The 15,794-nt window shown below is 41.3% G+C and overlaps 1 protein-coding gene across 1 annotated transcript in view; it reads left to right on the top strand.

The window, feature by feature from the left end:
* Positions 1 to 1,647: 1,647 nt before the first annotated feature.
* LRRC36 (leucine rich repeat containing 36) overlaps positions 1,648 to 15,794 on the top strand; it is a 45,489-nt gene continuing 31,342 nt past the window's right edge. Inside the window, exons 1-4 of the mRNA XM_008139902.3 lie at positions 1,648 to 1,717; positions 10,690 to 10,817; positions 13,978 to 14,170; positions 14,957 to 15,053. Of these exons, the coding sequence (XP_008138124.2) occupies positions 1,648 to 1,717; positions 10,690 to 10,817; positions 13,978 to 14,170; positions 14,957 to 15,053 (488 nt within the window). The remainder of the gene's footprint in view (positions 1,718 to 10,689; positions 10,818 to 13,977; positions 14,171 to 14,956; positions 15,054 to 15,794) is intronic.

Genomic DNA, 15,794 nt, shown 5'->3' with positions numbered 1-15,794 from the left:
CAGCAGTGGAGGGCAGTTGGGGGCGACCAGGTCTGCAGGGGAGAGCAGTTGGGAGCCAGCAGTCCTGGATTGTGAGAGGGATGTCTGACTGCCCGTTTAGGCCCGATCCCAGTAAACAGGCAGTCAGACATCCCTCAAGGGGTCCCAGATTGGAGAGAGTGCAGGCTGGGCTGATGGACCCCCAACCCCATGCACGAATTTCGTACACCGGGCCTCTAGTTATGTATGTCACATTTGAGGCTAGAAGAGTTAAAGGGGACTTAAAGAGAATTACAAATTGTAAAATGGTGTCATGACTCAGAAGCTGAACTGGAAAAGCCAAGCTAATCAGTTAATCTAGGCTTTTGAGTCCTGACCCTTCTAAATATGGGTAATATGATCAGCTGAGAGTAACTAAGGGCCTCACCTAGACCAGAAAGCATAAATATGCAAGGACTCCTTGACTTTGCTTTCTGTTCTCCTTAAAGGTGACTGGATGGTTGAGAGCTCGGTGAACTGTGCTTTGAGTGTGCAAATTTTAGATGCTAAAGAAAACCTGCTCCTTGAAGGTGAGCCACAGTTCTGGTCTCCGTTCCTCCTTTCTTATTAAGAATAGAGGATGACAAGAGGGTCTCGGTTAAGAGTTTGCCTCCTTCTTACATATACATGCCTCATTCATGGCTGGGGTCTCAAGAGGTGCCTGCTGTAGTGAGGGTAGGGGTTAAGGATATGGTTGTTCTTTCCAGAGTTTTCTTCCCCAAGACTGCTCAGGGGCTGGTTAGTGCTGAACTATCCCAGCTTGGGGAGAGCCCTTAATTACCGGCAAACTTTGGGGCCTGTAGTACTTAAACGCAAAAGGCCTCTTGTCAGACTGACTTCAGGAAATAGACTAGCTCTACAGCCACCTCCACCCCAACCCAAAGAGCATCTTTCTTTTCCACACTGATCCCTCTCCCCCAAATCAATTTCTAGAGCTAGAACCACCTCATGCTCTAACTTTTCAGAGCCACGTTCCCCAATGTTTCCCATCAAGAATCTGAGGGCTGCCTCCCAATACTTCAGATCTGGATCCCCTCCTCCCCCCGCCCCCTGTACCCTCACCCTCCGCCTGTTTACCTGCCCATCCACTGCCTAGCGCCTCACAGTCAACATCCACAAGCGCTGAGATGAAAAGACCTTCACCCAGTCAAGAAGCACACCCCCACTCATCAGACCTGGAGTCCCCCAAATCCTCAAAGCTAGAACACTTGAGCATCCTTCCAATTTCTCAGACCCAGCACCCAGACCCTTCAAAGCTGGGGCCATATCCCCCCCAGCATGTCCCAGAGCCAGTAACCAACCATATCCTCCACCACACCGCCCCCAAATTCGCCGTTTTAATGGGTTTGGTGCCCCCACTAGAGTGGACTTCATACCATGGTTCGGACTCCTGCAGCAGGCGGGTGGGCGGGCGCGTGACCCAGGCAATAACGGCCCCCCGACGAGCGGGAGGGGCGGGACAGGGGCGGGGCCTGGCGGCGAGGGCGGGGCCCAGGACGCTGGGCGGGGCCTGGCGGCGAGGGGCGGGGCCTGGCGGCGAGGGGCGGGGCCTGGCGCGCGACGGGCGGGCGCGTGCGCGCGGCGACAGGTGAGCGGAGAGGACCAGAACGGCCCGGCGGGCGGGCGGGGATGGCGGAGCAGTGGGATCTGGACGAGGAGGGCATCTGCCGCCTGGGGGCGCTGAACCTGGAGCACCCCGGTAGGGCCGGGCCGGGAGCCTGGGGTCTGAGGCTGAGGGGAGGAAACTGAGGCGGAGTCAGGGAACCTGAGGTAGACACGGGGGTGAGGGGGCGGTGGAGGCGAGGGCCCAGAGGCGGCGGAGGGGGTTATTGAAGGAACTGAAGTAACCGGGGAGTCTGGGCCGCAGGGCGAGGAATTGAGAGAGAAGTAGAGAAACAAGATTAACTCGACGTTGCGGCCGGAACACACAACTGGATTGTGTCTGATCTAGTGGAAGGAAACTGAGTCTCAACAGGGGTGTTGGCGGGAAAAGGAAGGTGCTGAGAAGGGCATTTGAGGTCGGGGTGCTATTGAGGAGGCACGAAGGGCAGGCTGGTTGGGGTGAAATGCTCTTCGTCCACTCTCTGCCTTAAGAATTTGGCCATTTCTTGGACCCTTCTGGATGCGTAGCTTCCTTTGAAGAGAGACTCAGAAAGGGAGCGGATGTGAAAGGAATAGCATTCGATCGCTCAGCACTTGGGCCAAGGCCCCAGCCCTGACTTGGTCCTAGAGGTAACCCTGGTTGAGTGACTCCTGGCCTAACCTTTGCCCTGGGGTCTGACTCACACAGGTTGCTTTCTGAGTGTCTAAGGGATGGAAATGTTGGGAAAGTTATCAGCATTTCTAATTCAACTTTTACCCTTTCTAAATATATTATTAATGCCAAGCCCTGTGTTAATACTTTCCTTGCATTATTTCATCTCCCAAAGAGCTTCTGAAGCGGACACTGTTATTGTTCCCATTTTACAGAATTAGGTTTAGACTCTGGGCCAGGCGTCCTCAAACTACGGCCCGCGGGCCACATGTGGGTGTTTTTGTCGTTTTGGTTTTTTTACTTCAAAATAATATATGTGCAGAGTGCATAGGAATTTGTTTATAGTTTTTTTTTAAACTATAGTCCGGCCCTCCAAAGGTCTGAGGGACAGTGAACTGGCCCCCTGTTTAAAAAGTTTGAGGACCCCTGCGGGTGCATACTCCAAAGTCGCAGAGCCCCAAGGGATGCAGCCAGGGTTTATTAACCCAGGACTCTGATCTCAGAGCCTGTACTCTAATTGTAACACAAAGTTGCCTTTTTTGCTTCTAGTACTTTTTATTTGTGCGATATGAAATAACTTGGTTTTATTTTATTTAAAAATTACTATTTATAAAAATTGATTTCAGAGAGGAAGGGAGAGGGAGGAGGAGAGAGAGAGAGAGAGAGAGAGGAGAGAGAGAGAGAGAGAGAGAACATCAGTGATGAGAGAGAATCATTGGTTGGCGGCCTCTTGCACGCCCCCCACTGGGGGTCAGCCTGCAACCTGGGCATGTGCCCTGACTGGGAATCTAACCGTGACCTCCTGGTTCATAGATCAATGCTCAACCACTGAGCCACGCCCATCAGCATAAAAATTACTATTTAAACTTTATCAAAATTAGTGCATGTTAGTAACAGTCAAACATTACATGAGTGAATAAAGAGGATATTAATTTTTCCTTCCTCTTGAAATCTTCCTCCCACCCCCACCCAAAGATAATGGTTTGTTGTGTGGAAAATAGATACAGATATTTCAGATTTATTTTTTTCTTTTCCAAACTACTTTGCACTTCCTTATTTTACAAGTTAGCTAAGAAAAACTTTATTGGCTTACACAGTTTTACACCTTTCTTGCCTTTAAAAAATAATATTCAATTTGATGGGGGGGCACATACCCCTTCTATACTCCAGCTAGAGCAATATATGGCAGATTTTTTTACTTGTTTTTGTTTGCTTGCTTGTTTTTATAACAGACATTTGAGTAACAAAATTGTACTCATTCTAACAATTCAAACAATACAAAAGTGTTTAAAACAAAAGAATGTTTTTCCCTTTCCCTCCTTCCATACTGTTCCAGTTGCTTATAGAAACATATACACATAGATATCTTTTATTTTTAAATATATTTTATTGATTTTTTTACAGAGAGGAAGGGAGAGAGATAGACAGTTAGAAACATCGATGAGAGAGAAACATCGATCAGCTGCCTCCTGCACACCCCCTACCGGGGATGTGCCCGCAACCAAGGTACATGCCCTTGACTGGAATCAAACCCGGGACCTTGCAGTCCGCAGGCCGACGCTCTATCCATTGAGCCAAACCGGTTTTGGCATAGATATCTTTTTTTAAAAAAGGGAATAAGAGCGTATGTATTATTTGTCAATTCACTTTTTTATTTACCAATAAAACACGGATGTTTTTCAGTTAAATGGAAGTGCTGTTATATGCATCATACAATTCTTCTGTGAAAAAATCACAGAGGTTATCTTTGGGGAAAAAGATTTTCACTTTTATTCTGTACTTTAACTGTTGGAATTTTCTGGCATGTAATAAGTGTTACTTTATTTTTAATGTCCAAAGAGATAATCTTGATGGTGAAATTAGAGGCCTTTTTGTTTGCTTGTTTTCTTTGTTATATTTCTCTGTACTAAAAAATTCTAGTGAACATTTACATTAATCTTTGTCATGCAGAAAATTTTCATTTTAACATAGTCAAGTTTATTTTTCCTTATGATTTTTGCTTTTTGTGTCTTATTTATGAAGTTTTCCCCTATACTGAAGTAATAGGGTCCTGTATTTTTTATAAAAAATATGCAGCTTTGTTTTTTCACCTTAGAGTTTGTTTTTATATGTGATGTATGATAAGATATGATGTGATATGATATAATTGTATATTTTATGCTGATAGCCTGTTTCCACCCTATTGTCTATGTCCTTGGATTATGCATATCCTATATAATAAAGAGCTAATATGGAAATGGTTATCACATCCTCATGCCCTCACGCCCTCGCACCCTTGCATCAGGCCAGGGGATCTGAGGCTGCGCCCCCTGCACTGATGCTGGGGAACCTGAGGCCGTGCCCCCCGTCCCGGCACCAGGCCAGGGGACCTAAGGCTGTGCTGGGGGACCTGAGGCCGCGCCCCCCACCCGATGCTGAGCCGGAGGACCTGAGGCTGTGCCTCCCGCCCTACAGGGCTTGACGGGGATGGGGCCGGCTGGGTCTGAGTCTTGTGCGATTTCAAGGCACACGTGGGTGGGCGGGGACTTGACTCTGAGTCCCATGGCATGCACCAGACGCTGACAGGAGGGAGATTTTCATATACATTTTACTAATTTTCTTTCATCTCTGACACTTCTAGTATAGAGAAAGGGCAAATAGCAATATTAAAATATTTCCTCTAATTAATTCCCTTTTAATGTGCACAAATTTTGTGCACTGGGCCACTAGTATGCATATAAGTTCTTTGGTTGATCTCTTCCCACCCACCTACCCAGCTCTGCCTTCCCTCTGAGATTCGACAGTCTGTTTCATGCTTCTGTGTCTCTGGATCTATTTTGTTTATCAGTTTATTTTGTTCATTAGATTACACATATAAGTGAGATCATGTGATACGTGTCTTTCTCTGATAGCTTATTTTGCTTAGCATAATACTCTCCAGGTCACTCCATGCTGTCTCAAAGGGTAAGAGATCTTTTTTTTACAGCTGCATAGTATTCCACTGTGTAAATGTACCACATCTTTTACACTCATCTACTGATGGGCACTTGGGCTATTTCCAGAGTTTAGCTATTATAAATAGCACTGCTATGAACATAGGGATGCATATATTCTTTCTGATTGGTGTTTCAGGTTTCTTAGGATATACCATATTCCTAAAAATAGGATCACTGGGTCAAATGGCAGTTCCATTTAAATTTTTTTTTTTTTTTCTTATTTCCCATTTTTAATTTTTTGAGGAAACTCCATACTGGTTTCCATAATGGCTGCATCAGTCTTCATTCCCACCAGCAGTGTACTAGGGTTCCCTTTTCTCCACATCCTCACCAGCACTTCTCATTTATTGATTTGTTAATGGGTAGCCATTCTGACAGGTGTCATTTTAATTTGCATCTTTCTGCATTTTTGAGCATTTTTCCATATGCATTTAAGTGGATCTTTGATCCAGGCATGATTTTATAAGATCATGCACTGGTCATTTGAAAAATATTAACTGACTGAGATATTAGATCTTCCAAATATTGATAAATTTCATTATATAATATTAAAATCATGTTAATATAATTACCAATATAATTTTAAAAGTCTTAAATGTTGGGAAACTGTTAAGCTCATGGTGGCAAATATAAGTTTTCCAAAATTCTAATTTTTGCTTGGAAGCTCAAATGTTATAATTAACAATAATTACTAGTACTATTGGTTGTTTTATTGAAGTGACAGGCTCACTCATTTTGTTTATTTCTAAGAAAATTTCTGTCAGATATTAGGTCTGAATAACCATAATTTGTCAGGTTTTGTATTTTCAAGTAAAAATGGTGTTCCATAAAAAAAGTGACTGGTTCAGCTGGCATCTCAAAATTCACACAAGTGTTTTTCCTCAAGATATCCACCATATATTAGTATGAGGCAGAAGTACTTCATGCATACTTCCCATTTAGTCACACAATACAAAAAAGGCATGTAGTCAGGGGTCAAGATATAATAAAACTAACCATTTTTACTGCTTTTTCAAGGGCATTCTTTTTAAAAATATATATTTTTATTGATTTCAGAGAGGAAGGGAGCGGGAAAGAGAGAGGGCATTCTTAAGTGTATAACTGGCTTCTTAAGTGTATAACTGCAAACATATGATGGTGAAGAATACAGTGACTCACCTTGTCATGGTATACTCTAAGAATATTTCAGTTCTTTTTAATCAACTATATAATATTAATAGGTCAAATGAGAAAAGTCAGAATCATCTTAATAGATGCTAACAAGACATATGATAAAATTTAAAATTTACTCCAGATTTAAAAATTAAGCAACAATAGAAACCCTTAACAAAATACAAGTAGAAGACTATTTCACATACAGACGTATGTTCACATATATTTATATATTGTATATATTAACTATGATGGTTCTAAAAATAAAGCATTTTGAATAAAAAAAGAGAATACAATGGTCGAAGCCGGTTTGGCTCAGTGGATAGAGCGTCGGTCTGCAGACTGAAAGGTCCCAGGTTCGATTCCGGTCAAGGGCATGTACGTTGGTTGCGGGCACATCCCCGGTGGGGGGTGTGCAGGAGGCAGCTGGTCGATGTTTCTCTCTCATCGATGTTTCTAGCTCTCTATTCCCTCTCCCTTCCTCTCTGTAAAAAATCAATAAAAATATATCTTAAAAAAAAAAAAGAGAATACAATGACTATGAATGAAGTTTGATGCTACTGCTTTGATATAAGGCCCCCATAGTTTTTTTAAAATATATTTTTATTGATTTCAGAGAGAAAGGGAGAGAGAGAAATATAAACATCAATGATGAGAGAGAACCACACTTTGAGAACTCCTATATTTTGTCACAATATCTTTTAGCTTGTTTTGAGATATTAACTTACAGTTTTCATTTGTTTTTTGGGTGTTACTTTCTGGAGTGCTTTCATTCTTTTTTTTTTCTTTTTTTAATAAATCTTTATTGTTCAGATTATTACAATTGTGTCTCCTTTTTCCCCCTCCCATATCTCCCCACCACCCGGTTCCCACCCCCCCTCTGCCCTTACCTCCCCCCCGTTGTCCTTATCCATAGGTGTATGATTTTTGTCCAGTCTCTTCCCGTACCCCCAACACAGACACCCCTTTCCCCCTGAGAATTATCAATCCACTCCCATTCTATGCCTCTGATTCTATTATGTTCACCAGTTTATTCTGTTCCTCAGATTTTTAATTCACTTGACTTTTAGGATCACTTGTTGATAGATATGTATTTGTTGTTCATAATTGTTATCTTTACTTTTTTCTTCTTTTTCCTCTTTTTAAAGAATACCTTTCAGCATTTCATATAATACTGGTTTGGTGGTGATGAACTCCTTTAGCTTTTTCTTATCTGTGAAGCTCTTTATCTGCCCTTCAATTCTGAATGATAACTTTGCTGGGTAGAGTAGTCTTGGTTGTAGGTTCTTGCTATTCATCACTTTGAATATTTCTTGCCATTCCCATCTGGCCTGCATAGTTTCTGTTGAGAAATCAGCTGACAGTCGTATGGGTGCTCCCTTGTAGGTAACTAACTGTTTTTCTCTTACTGCTTGTAAGATTCTCTCTTTGTCTTTTGCCCTTGGCATTTTAATTATGATGTGTCTTGGTGTGGTCCTCTTTGGATTCCTCTTGTTTGGGGTTCTGTGCGCTTCCTGAACTTGTAAGTCTATTTCTTTCACCAGGTGGGGGAAGTTTTCTGTCATTTCTTCAAATAGGTTTTCAGTATCTTGCTCTCTCTCTCTTCTTCTGGCACCCCAAAAATTCAGATATTGGTACGCTTAAAGCCATCCCAGAGGCTCCTTACACTATCCTCACACTTTTGGATTCTTCTTTCTTTCCACCTCTCTGGTTGGGTGTTTTTTTCTTCCTCATATTCCAGATCTTTGGTTTGACTCTTCAGGTACGGTGGTCTACAGTTGAGTGTCTGTATATTCTTTATTTCAGACAGTGTATGCATAATTTCTGACTGGTCCTTTTCCATTTTTTTGGTATTCTCCTTAAGGTCCTTGAAGGTCTCTTCAAGTTTCTCAGCGGTTTTTAGAAGATTCTTGAGTAACCTTATAAATGTGGTTCTGAACACTGTGTCGTCCATTAGTTTGCTTTCCTCTATCTCTCCTACTCGTGACATACTTCGGTGTCTCCGCATTTTGGCTGCCTCCCTGTGTTGATGGAGTGGCTTTGTTTGGTCAGTGACCTATAGGGGCCGGTAGCTCAGCTTCCCCAATCACTCTAGGTGGTCGCTCTTGGTACACCCCTTTGTGGGCTGAGTGGAAAATCTTGGTGTAGTTAAAAGCCTTGATTGCTGTTGGTACACTGGGAGGAATTGACCTCCAGGCCAATTGGCTGTGAGGACCTGCTGTGTCTATAACGGAAGAATTGCTGTGCTGGAGACACAGTAGGGCTTTGGTGCTCACTGAGTCTGCCTCTTGAATGTGTCCCTTATGAGAGTGGTTGAAATCTGGTGTCATGCACACCGACCACTAGATACCCTAGTGTCTGGATCTCCAATGGGTTGCAGGTCTGAGGCCTCCCAGCAGGAGCTACAGCAAGAGCTACAGTTTTCTCCTCTTTGCTTGGGCGGTTTTGGAGCAGTCTGACTGGAGCTGCAGTTAATTTGGTTGAGCTGCCACAGAACAGGCCATTTATATGTAAAGGCCGCTGTGTGGAGCCTGGGCGGGTTTGTAGAATGTGTGGGGAGGGGTCTCAGGGCAGGGCGGGGTCTCAGGGCGTCACTAGGCTGGGGCGTGGCCAACGGCCATGGCTGCCTTCAGCCTTCTCTGCCTTTCCATGTTTCCAAGTCCCCGTGTCCCGCGCTCCAGCGCAGCAAACCCTGATTGCTGGGCGCACCTCTGCAGAAAAGTCACTCTCACTCTCTGACCGATGGCCGAGAGTCCAGCTTCTCCCCGTAGGCATCTGGGTCCCCTGTGTGTCCCCAGAAACGAGTTCAGAGTGATCGGGAGTTTGTCTCCCTTCGGTTTGAAGAAAAGCCGTGCACCCAGTCGCCCGCCGCCACCCCTCTTTGCGCGCCTCCGTACCTCAGCTCTCTCCAGAGTTTGCGCTCCCTTCTCTTCTTAGTTATAAATCTACCACTCAGCCAGCTTTCCCGTGGTTCTGGGTGGTAGACGTTTTGTTTTTTAGTTGTATTTTTGAAATTGTTGTGCGAGGCGGCAGTTTAGTTGTTTAACTTTGCCGCCATCTTGGTTCCTCCCTCCACATATTTTTCTGGAGTGCTTTCATTCTTTAAGGATGTTATTATATTCTTTTTTTTTTAATGTTCTTTTTTTCTTTTAATAACCTCATATAAAACTTGACTGTCATTCTTTTCTGTGGCTCTTTGTTTAAGTGCAGTAAGTTTTCCTATACATTTGGATGAGAATAGCTTTTCTAGTTTCAAGGTTTTGGAGATAATCTCTTCTGCTGTGTTCACAAAGTCCTAAAAAAAAGTGCTTTATGCTTCCTGAAATCTGCCATCTTTGCTTCCTTCCCACACTTGTATCTAGTCTTTCTCTTTCCTTTGAGCCTGTTTCTCTGTCCCATTCAATGTGAATTCTACTCCCATTAATTTCTCCCTGGAATAGGTTTTGTCTTGAAAGGGAGCTTCAGTTTATTACTTTCTAGAATTTATAGGTCCCAGACTGCTCCAGCACCTTAAGACCTTTAAAATGCAGTTACACACACACACACACACACACACACACACACACACACACACGTAAGCACCCTTTTCTCTCACTTAATGTCTTGGAGATCTTTCCATATGAGCATCTATAAATACACCTCATTCTTTTTAATAACTGCATAACAACAATTAACACACATATATAGCACTCACCATGTGTCTGGTACTGTTCTAATCCTACAACATCTTATGAACAAGTACTGTTATTATTTTATTTTACAGATGAGTAAACTAATGCACAGAGAAGTGACTTGCACAAGGTCACAGACCTAGTCCATTGTCCATTATATCAATGTACTGTTCTTTAGGACATCTATTTCTACTCTTCTGCTGTTAGACCCTTTGACAATTTTCATTTTCTTTTCTTTTCCAACTACCCTAACCTTTCTGCAGTTGACATCCTTGTGGTATATATTATATGCCTTGAAAAATGTTGTATTATCTACAGGGCTGAATCCTAGCAATGATATTTCTGAATTTCTTTTTAAATTGTGTTTTGAGAACTTTTAGAGACTTTTACTATATCCACAGGGTAATTAGAAAAAACCAAGCGTTTTGTAAAAACAAGGTTTTTAATGACTGTATTATACTGTATTGCTGCTTTTAAAAGAAAGATCCAATCTTCTTATGAGCCTTGGATGTAGGGCCCTTCACAGATGGGATATGGGAGGAAGGAAGTCCTATTTTCACTGACTCTACTATTGATCCAAGCAGAGAGCATAATGTATCTACTGATGGTCTCTTTTCAGAATTGGTGGAGTCTCTTTCATTGCAGGGATCTTATGCTGGAAAAATCCACTCCATTGGTGATGCCTTCAGAAATTTTAAAAACCTCCGATCCTTAGATTTATCAAGAAATTTGATCACTAGCCTGAAGGTAAGTTCTGTATTCTCTGATCAGTCAGTTCAGCCCAATTTATTAATTTTTTTTAAATGGGAAGAAATAGATAGATAATGTAGACAGAAAAGTATTTGATCTTCCTTTTAAATGTTTCCAAACTAAATTTTATTATTCACTGTAAACGTCTTTCAACTTAGTTCTATGTTTGAAAAAATTATATTATAAAATATTGGGAAAATTTTCTTTTATACTCAGGGAAAACCATATTAAATTATTATATTCTAGAGCAATAATACACATTTTAAAGTGTATACAAAATTTATGAGGAGCACTTATAAAATTACAGATTCTTAGTCCCTCCTTCAAGAGAGATTCTGAGTTAGTAGGTCTGGCCTGGGCTCAAGACATACCTCAGGGGTTTCTGATGATGTTGGTACATGGAACACACATGGAGAACACACATGTGAGTTTCTCCAAGGAGGAAGAGGAAATGGTGGTCTTGAAAACAAAAATTTCCAGGTCAGAGAATGGTGGAGCAGAGGGCAGTGCAGGAAAGTGTGTGTGTAGGGGAGGTTTGAGCAGAGTGTGAAGATTAATAAACACCCAAAAAGAGTTCTATAGACATAAGCATGCACACACAGAGATGGAAGTTTTGTTTCCTTTGAGGTAGACCTCCAAGTGGTGTTTCTTCCACATGTTCCCATTTTGCCCAGCTGTGTACCTGTCATGATAAAGCCCTTCTCTGCAAGACTAAAGAAGATGAAAGACTCTCAGATGCTAGATAGGATTAGTTCACAATCTCCTGGATTATTCTGCCAATTTTTCACTTCGTAGGGGATATTTGTTCAATAACAGAAGCCAGACTCAATGTCAAGGTCTAAAACTAAGTGCCCTAAAAAAGAGAAAGTCCAAGTAAGATCAAATTTCCAACTAGGACTGTAAAAGCAGAAACTCCAAGTTGACCTAGGGCTTTAGACTATTTGGTAGCAGCCATTTTATATTTGGCCCACAAGATTCAGAAAGTATTAGTACAGAGTTACTTAGGTCTTTTCTTTTCACATGTATTTTTTTTCTTTCTTAGGCTAAAAAAAAATGAGTGAGCATTGCTGTAGTTTTTTTTTTTTTTTAATATATTTTATTGATTTTTAACAGAGAGGAAGGGAGAAGGGATAGAGAGCCAGAAACATCGATGAGAGAGAAACATCGACCAGCTGCCTCCCGCACACCCCCCACCGGGGATGTGCCCGCAACCAATGTACATGCTCTTGACCGGAATCGAACCCGGGACCCCCCCAGTCCGCAGGCCAACGCTCTATCCACTGAGCCAAACCGGTTTCGGCTGTAGTTTGTTTTTATAATCTCTTTTTTCACTTTTGTAAATGGACATAAAACTATTTTGAAGATTGATTAAATTAGTGCATGTAATTTATATAGCATATATAAGACTATTGGTACAGCGCTTCGAATGGAAGCACTTAGTAAATGTTAGTTTTCTATAGTCTTTTGTATCTGATTTATTTTCGTATATTAATTTCTATTAACTATGAATCATTTTACTTAGTTTTCGCAGGGGAGATACGTTTTGTGATTATTTCTATTGTAACTTTGGAGAATATGAATTCATGCCAACTAGTAAAAGTGAGAGGAGGTTAGAAGTAATTTCCTTGACTTTTATGCTGAGATACATTAAAAGATTACTTGAGCCAGGGCATTAGACACACTTAAAGACAGTCCTAATGGTGTATTCCCTCAGAGTGGAGCCAAAGGCATCAATAACGATTCTCACCACGGACCCTTTCACAGTATAAAAGTTAATGGAATTGAAAAAGCCAGAAAAAAAATGCAACGAAGTGTAAACAGGCTTCTGTTTAGAAATGTTTTGTACATATCTTTGAGTTTTCTATATTTCCTGCAATGAGAAAAACATAATTTTAAAGTGAGAGAAGAACAAAAACATCATTTTATAAATACATGGTAGAAAATAATTTTACCTTTCTGAAATAACTTCCAATGACAGATTTCCTTTTATGGTAAGCATTTTTATTACTAAAAGTATGTGATTATACATATACTAGAGGCCCAATGCATGAAATTCATGCAAGAGTAGGCCCTCGCAGCCCCAGCTGCCTTGGCCCTCGCAGCCCCTGCTTCGACCTGAAGTTCATCCTGACGGTCGTTCCACTGTTCGGCTGTTCGGTCGATTTGCATATTATGCTTTTGTTATTATAGCTGTCCATGTTTTGAAGTATTATCCTGAAACTTAGTGTTGGGCAAAAGCAGCTAACTAGTCAAATACCTGAACATTAAACAGATATTTTCAGTAGTAGGTTTCAGCAAAGGAGGAAGATTGTGGCTTTTCCTCTAAGTTTCTCGTCCTGATTCTATTGTTGCCAGATAAATGGAGAGGGGGGGTTGCTAACTCCACGGGAAGAGAACGGGAGAAGGAAGAACTTGTTTGTGTGGGGCAGTAATTCTGGAAGGGGAAACAAGGACAAGAGGGGTTCCAGACTAGTCTAGACCTGTAGATAGCATTGTTTTCTTTTCCAACTGTCCTTCTCTTCTAGAACCATCTCTTTTGCCTACTTCCCTTCCTCTTGTAAATTGAGGTGTTTCTGTCGTCAGGAGTGTGGTTGTGGCAAGGGTGAGAGAAATGTAAAAGTCACTTGGCCTGTCTGCCACTGGGAAGGATTGGATTGGGAGAGTGATCAGGGAGCAACAGAAGTAGAGAATTGATTGCAGCTATTTAAATGTCAGATTTTGTAAAGGAGGCGATGTATGAGATCTGTGAATTACTTAATGTATAGAACATCCATTGCCCATGGGCTGCAGTAGTCTTTTAAAAAAAAAAATGTCTTTATTGATTTTAGAGAGAGGAAGGGAGAGGGGTAGAGATAGAAACATTGATCGGCTGCCTCCTACCAGGGATTGAGCCCACAACCTGGGCATGTGCCCTGATTGGGAATTGAACCAGTGACCTCTTGGTACATGGGTGGACGCTCAACCACTGAACTACATCAGCCGGGTACAGTATTCTTATTCTCAGGCAACTAAATGGGAGTTTCAACCCTGCTTTTCTCATTGGTGACTCGGGTTACATGTTTAAGGATGGAAAGTAATAGATATATTTCCACCTTTATTTGTGAGATTCCTAGTCCTTACCAATGTGCAGTTTCATAATGTGGTCTTTTCCTTGCAGGGCATCCAGTACTTATGCTCACTCCAAGACCTGAATTTATATTATAACAACATTCCTTCATTAGTGGAGGTATCCCGCCTACAGCCTTTACCCTTCCTCAAAGAACTAGATTTGAGACTCAATCCTGTTGTCAGGAAAGATACAGATTATAGGCTCTTTGCTGTGTATACGCTACAAACTCTGGAGAAATTGGGTGAGACCCTCCTCCCCTGTTCTTTGCCCCAGAATCTTATTTAAACCAGCTGCCTCTTAACTTTTTGGATGTTGGCCCAGAGTGTGCACTGGCAGGATATATTTGTTTATTAGTCAATATTTATGCAACTTTTGTTGGCAGGATGTATAACAAGTCCTTTTATTGTTTATTGAATGACAATCTATGATTTTATCAGTTACTTCCAGCTTTAGTTTTCTTCAGTTGATGGTTTCACCACTACTTCCTCCCCAACAAAAAGTTTCCAGATTGAGATTTATTTTTCCAGGTGCTCCAAGTTTGCAACTGTATTAGCAATAGAAAATGAATATAACTCTTTGGGGCTTAGATGGCAAGGAACAATAAATATTCCTTTCAAATGAGCTAGTCTGTATTTCTTTATAATGTTACTGCTGAGGATACGTTTATTGATATAAAATTTGATTTCACATGTTCCTGGGAAAGTTATTATAGAGAAATGAAGTGAAGTCTTTCATAAATGGTGTAACTTTCAGCTTTAAAGATTGGGCCATTTGGGCTGTTTGCGTCCCAAGCTCTACTTTCCTGCAGGGCTAGTTACACCTATGTGGCAGTTGTTGCCATGGCATCCATTGCAATCTCCCTGAGTTACTACTTGCCCCAGTGACAACATAATAGCATTATTTTGTGACCTGTCTCTAACAAAAGATAAGACTGGTCTTTAGTTTTTACTTTTTGAATAGGATTTTCTGACTCATTACTATATATTCCAAAAAAGAAACATGCTTAGATCACGGTTTTTGCCTCTAGATGACCGAGCCGTACGAGAAAGTGAGAGAAAAGCTGCCAAGCTGCATTTTAGTCAGCTGGGCAACAGTGAAAATTTTCTTTTAGAGGTGGAAAAAAGGTAAGAAGATTCTTTACAAAAATTTTTTTTTAGTTTAGTTCTGGACATAAGGAATAGTGAATTCCTGTTTAACTTTCATTTTCTAGCAGAAATCTTAAGTTTAAGAGTCCTCAGATCAGGAATAGAAGTATCTATTAACATAATGAGATTTATCTGAAATGAGAATCTGGCCCTCAGTGGGAACATTTCTGCTTTCTTAAACTATTGAGTCTGCTTTGAATATAATTGTAAATTCTCTAAAGTTGTTTTCAAATCTTATAGATAGAGATGTTTTCAAATCTTATAGATAGAGATACTGTGAGATAACTTACAATCCCTACAAATGCTTACAAACCCTTTCTTGGTAGAGTTATGATCATTACATGGTATTTTTCTATTGAATTAGGAGCATTACGTTACCATGGGCATGGTTGTTAGAGATAAATTTGTTAAAGGATAATAAGGGAAGCATTTCTCTACAAAACCAAAAGTAAATAGACTTTGAAGCTCTCAAGTAGCTGAATGGTAGAATTTCTACTCTTTGTTACTAAAAGCCTATCAAAATAAGGTATTATATCTTCTGACCCAAAGCCCATGCTTTTTAAAGAGTGGCTTGTCAATTATTTTTATTTTTTGTTAATATTCACCTGAGGATATTCATCCCCCACCCCCATTGATTTTTAGGGAGAGACACAGAGAGAGAAATATTGATGTGAGAGAGACAAATCAACTGGTTGCCTCCCACACATGCCCTGACCGGGG

Source organism: Eptesicus fuscus, chromosome 21 (genome assembly GCF_027574615.1).
Source record: "Eptesicus fuscus isolate TK198812 chromosome 21, DD_ASM_mEF_20220401, whole genome shotgun sequence".
Taxonomy (NCBI): Eukaryota; Metazoa; Chordata; class Mammalia; order Chiroptera; family Vespertilionidae; genus Eptesicus; species Eptesicus fuscus.
The sequence above is the reverse complement of the archived record's forward strand: the minus strand, read 5'-3'. Positions and strand labels throughout refer to the sequence as shown.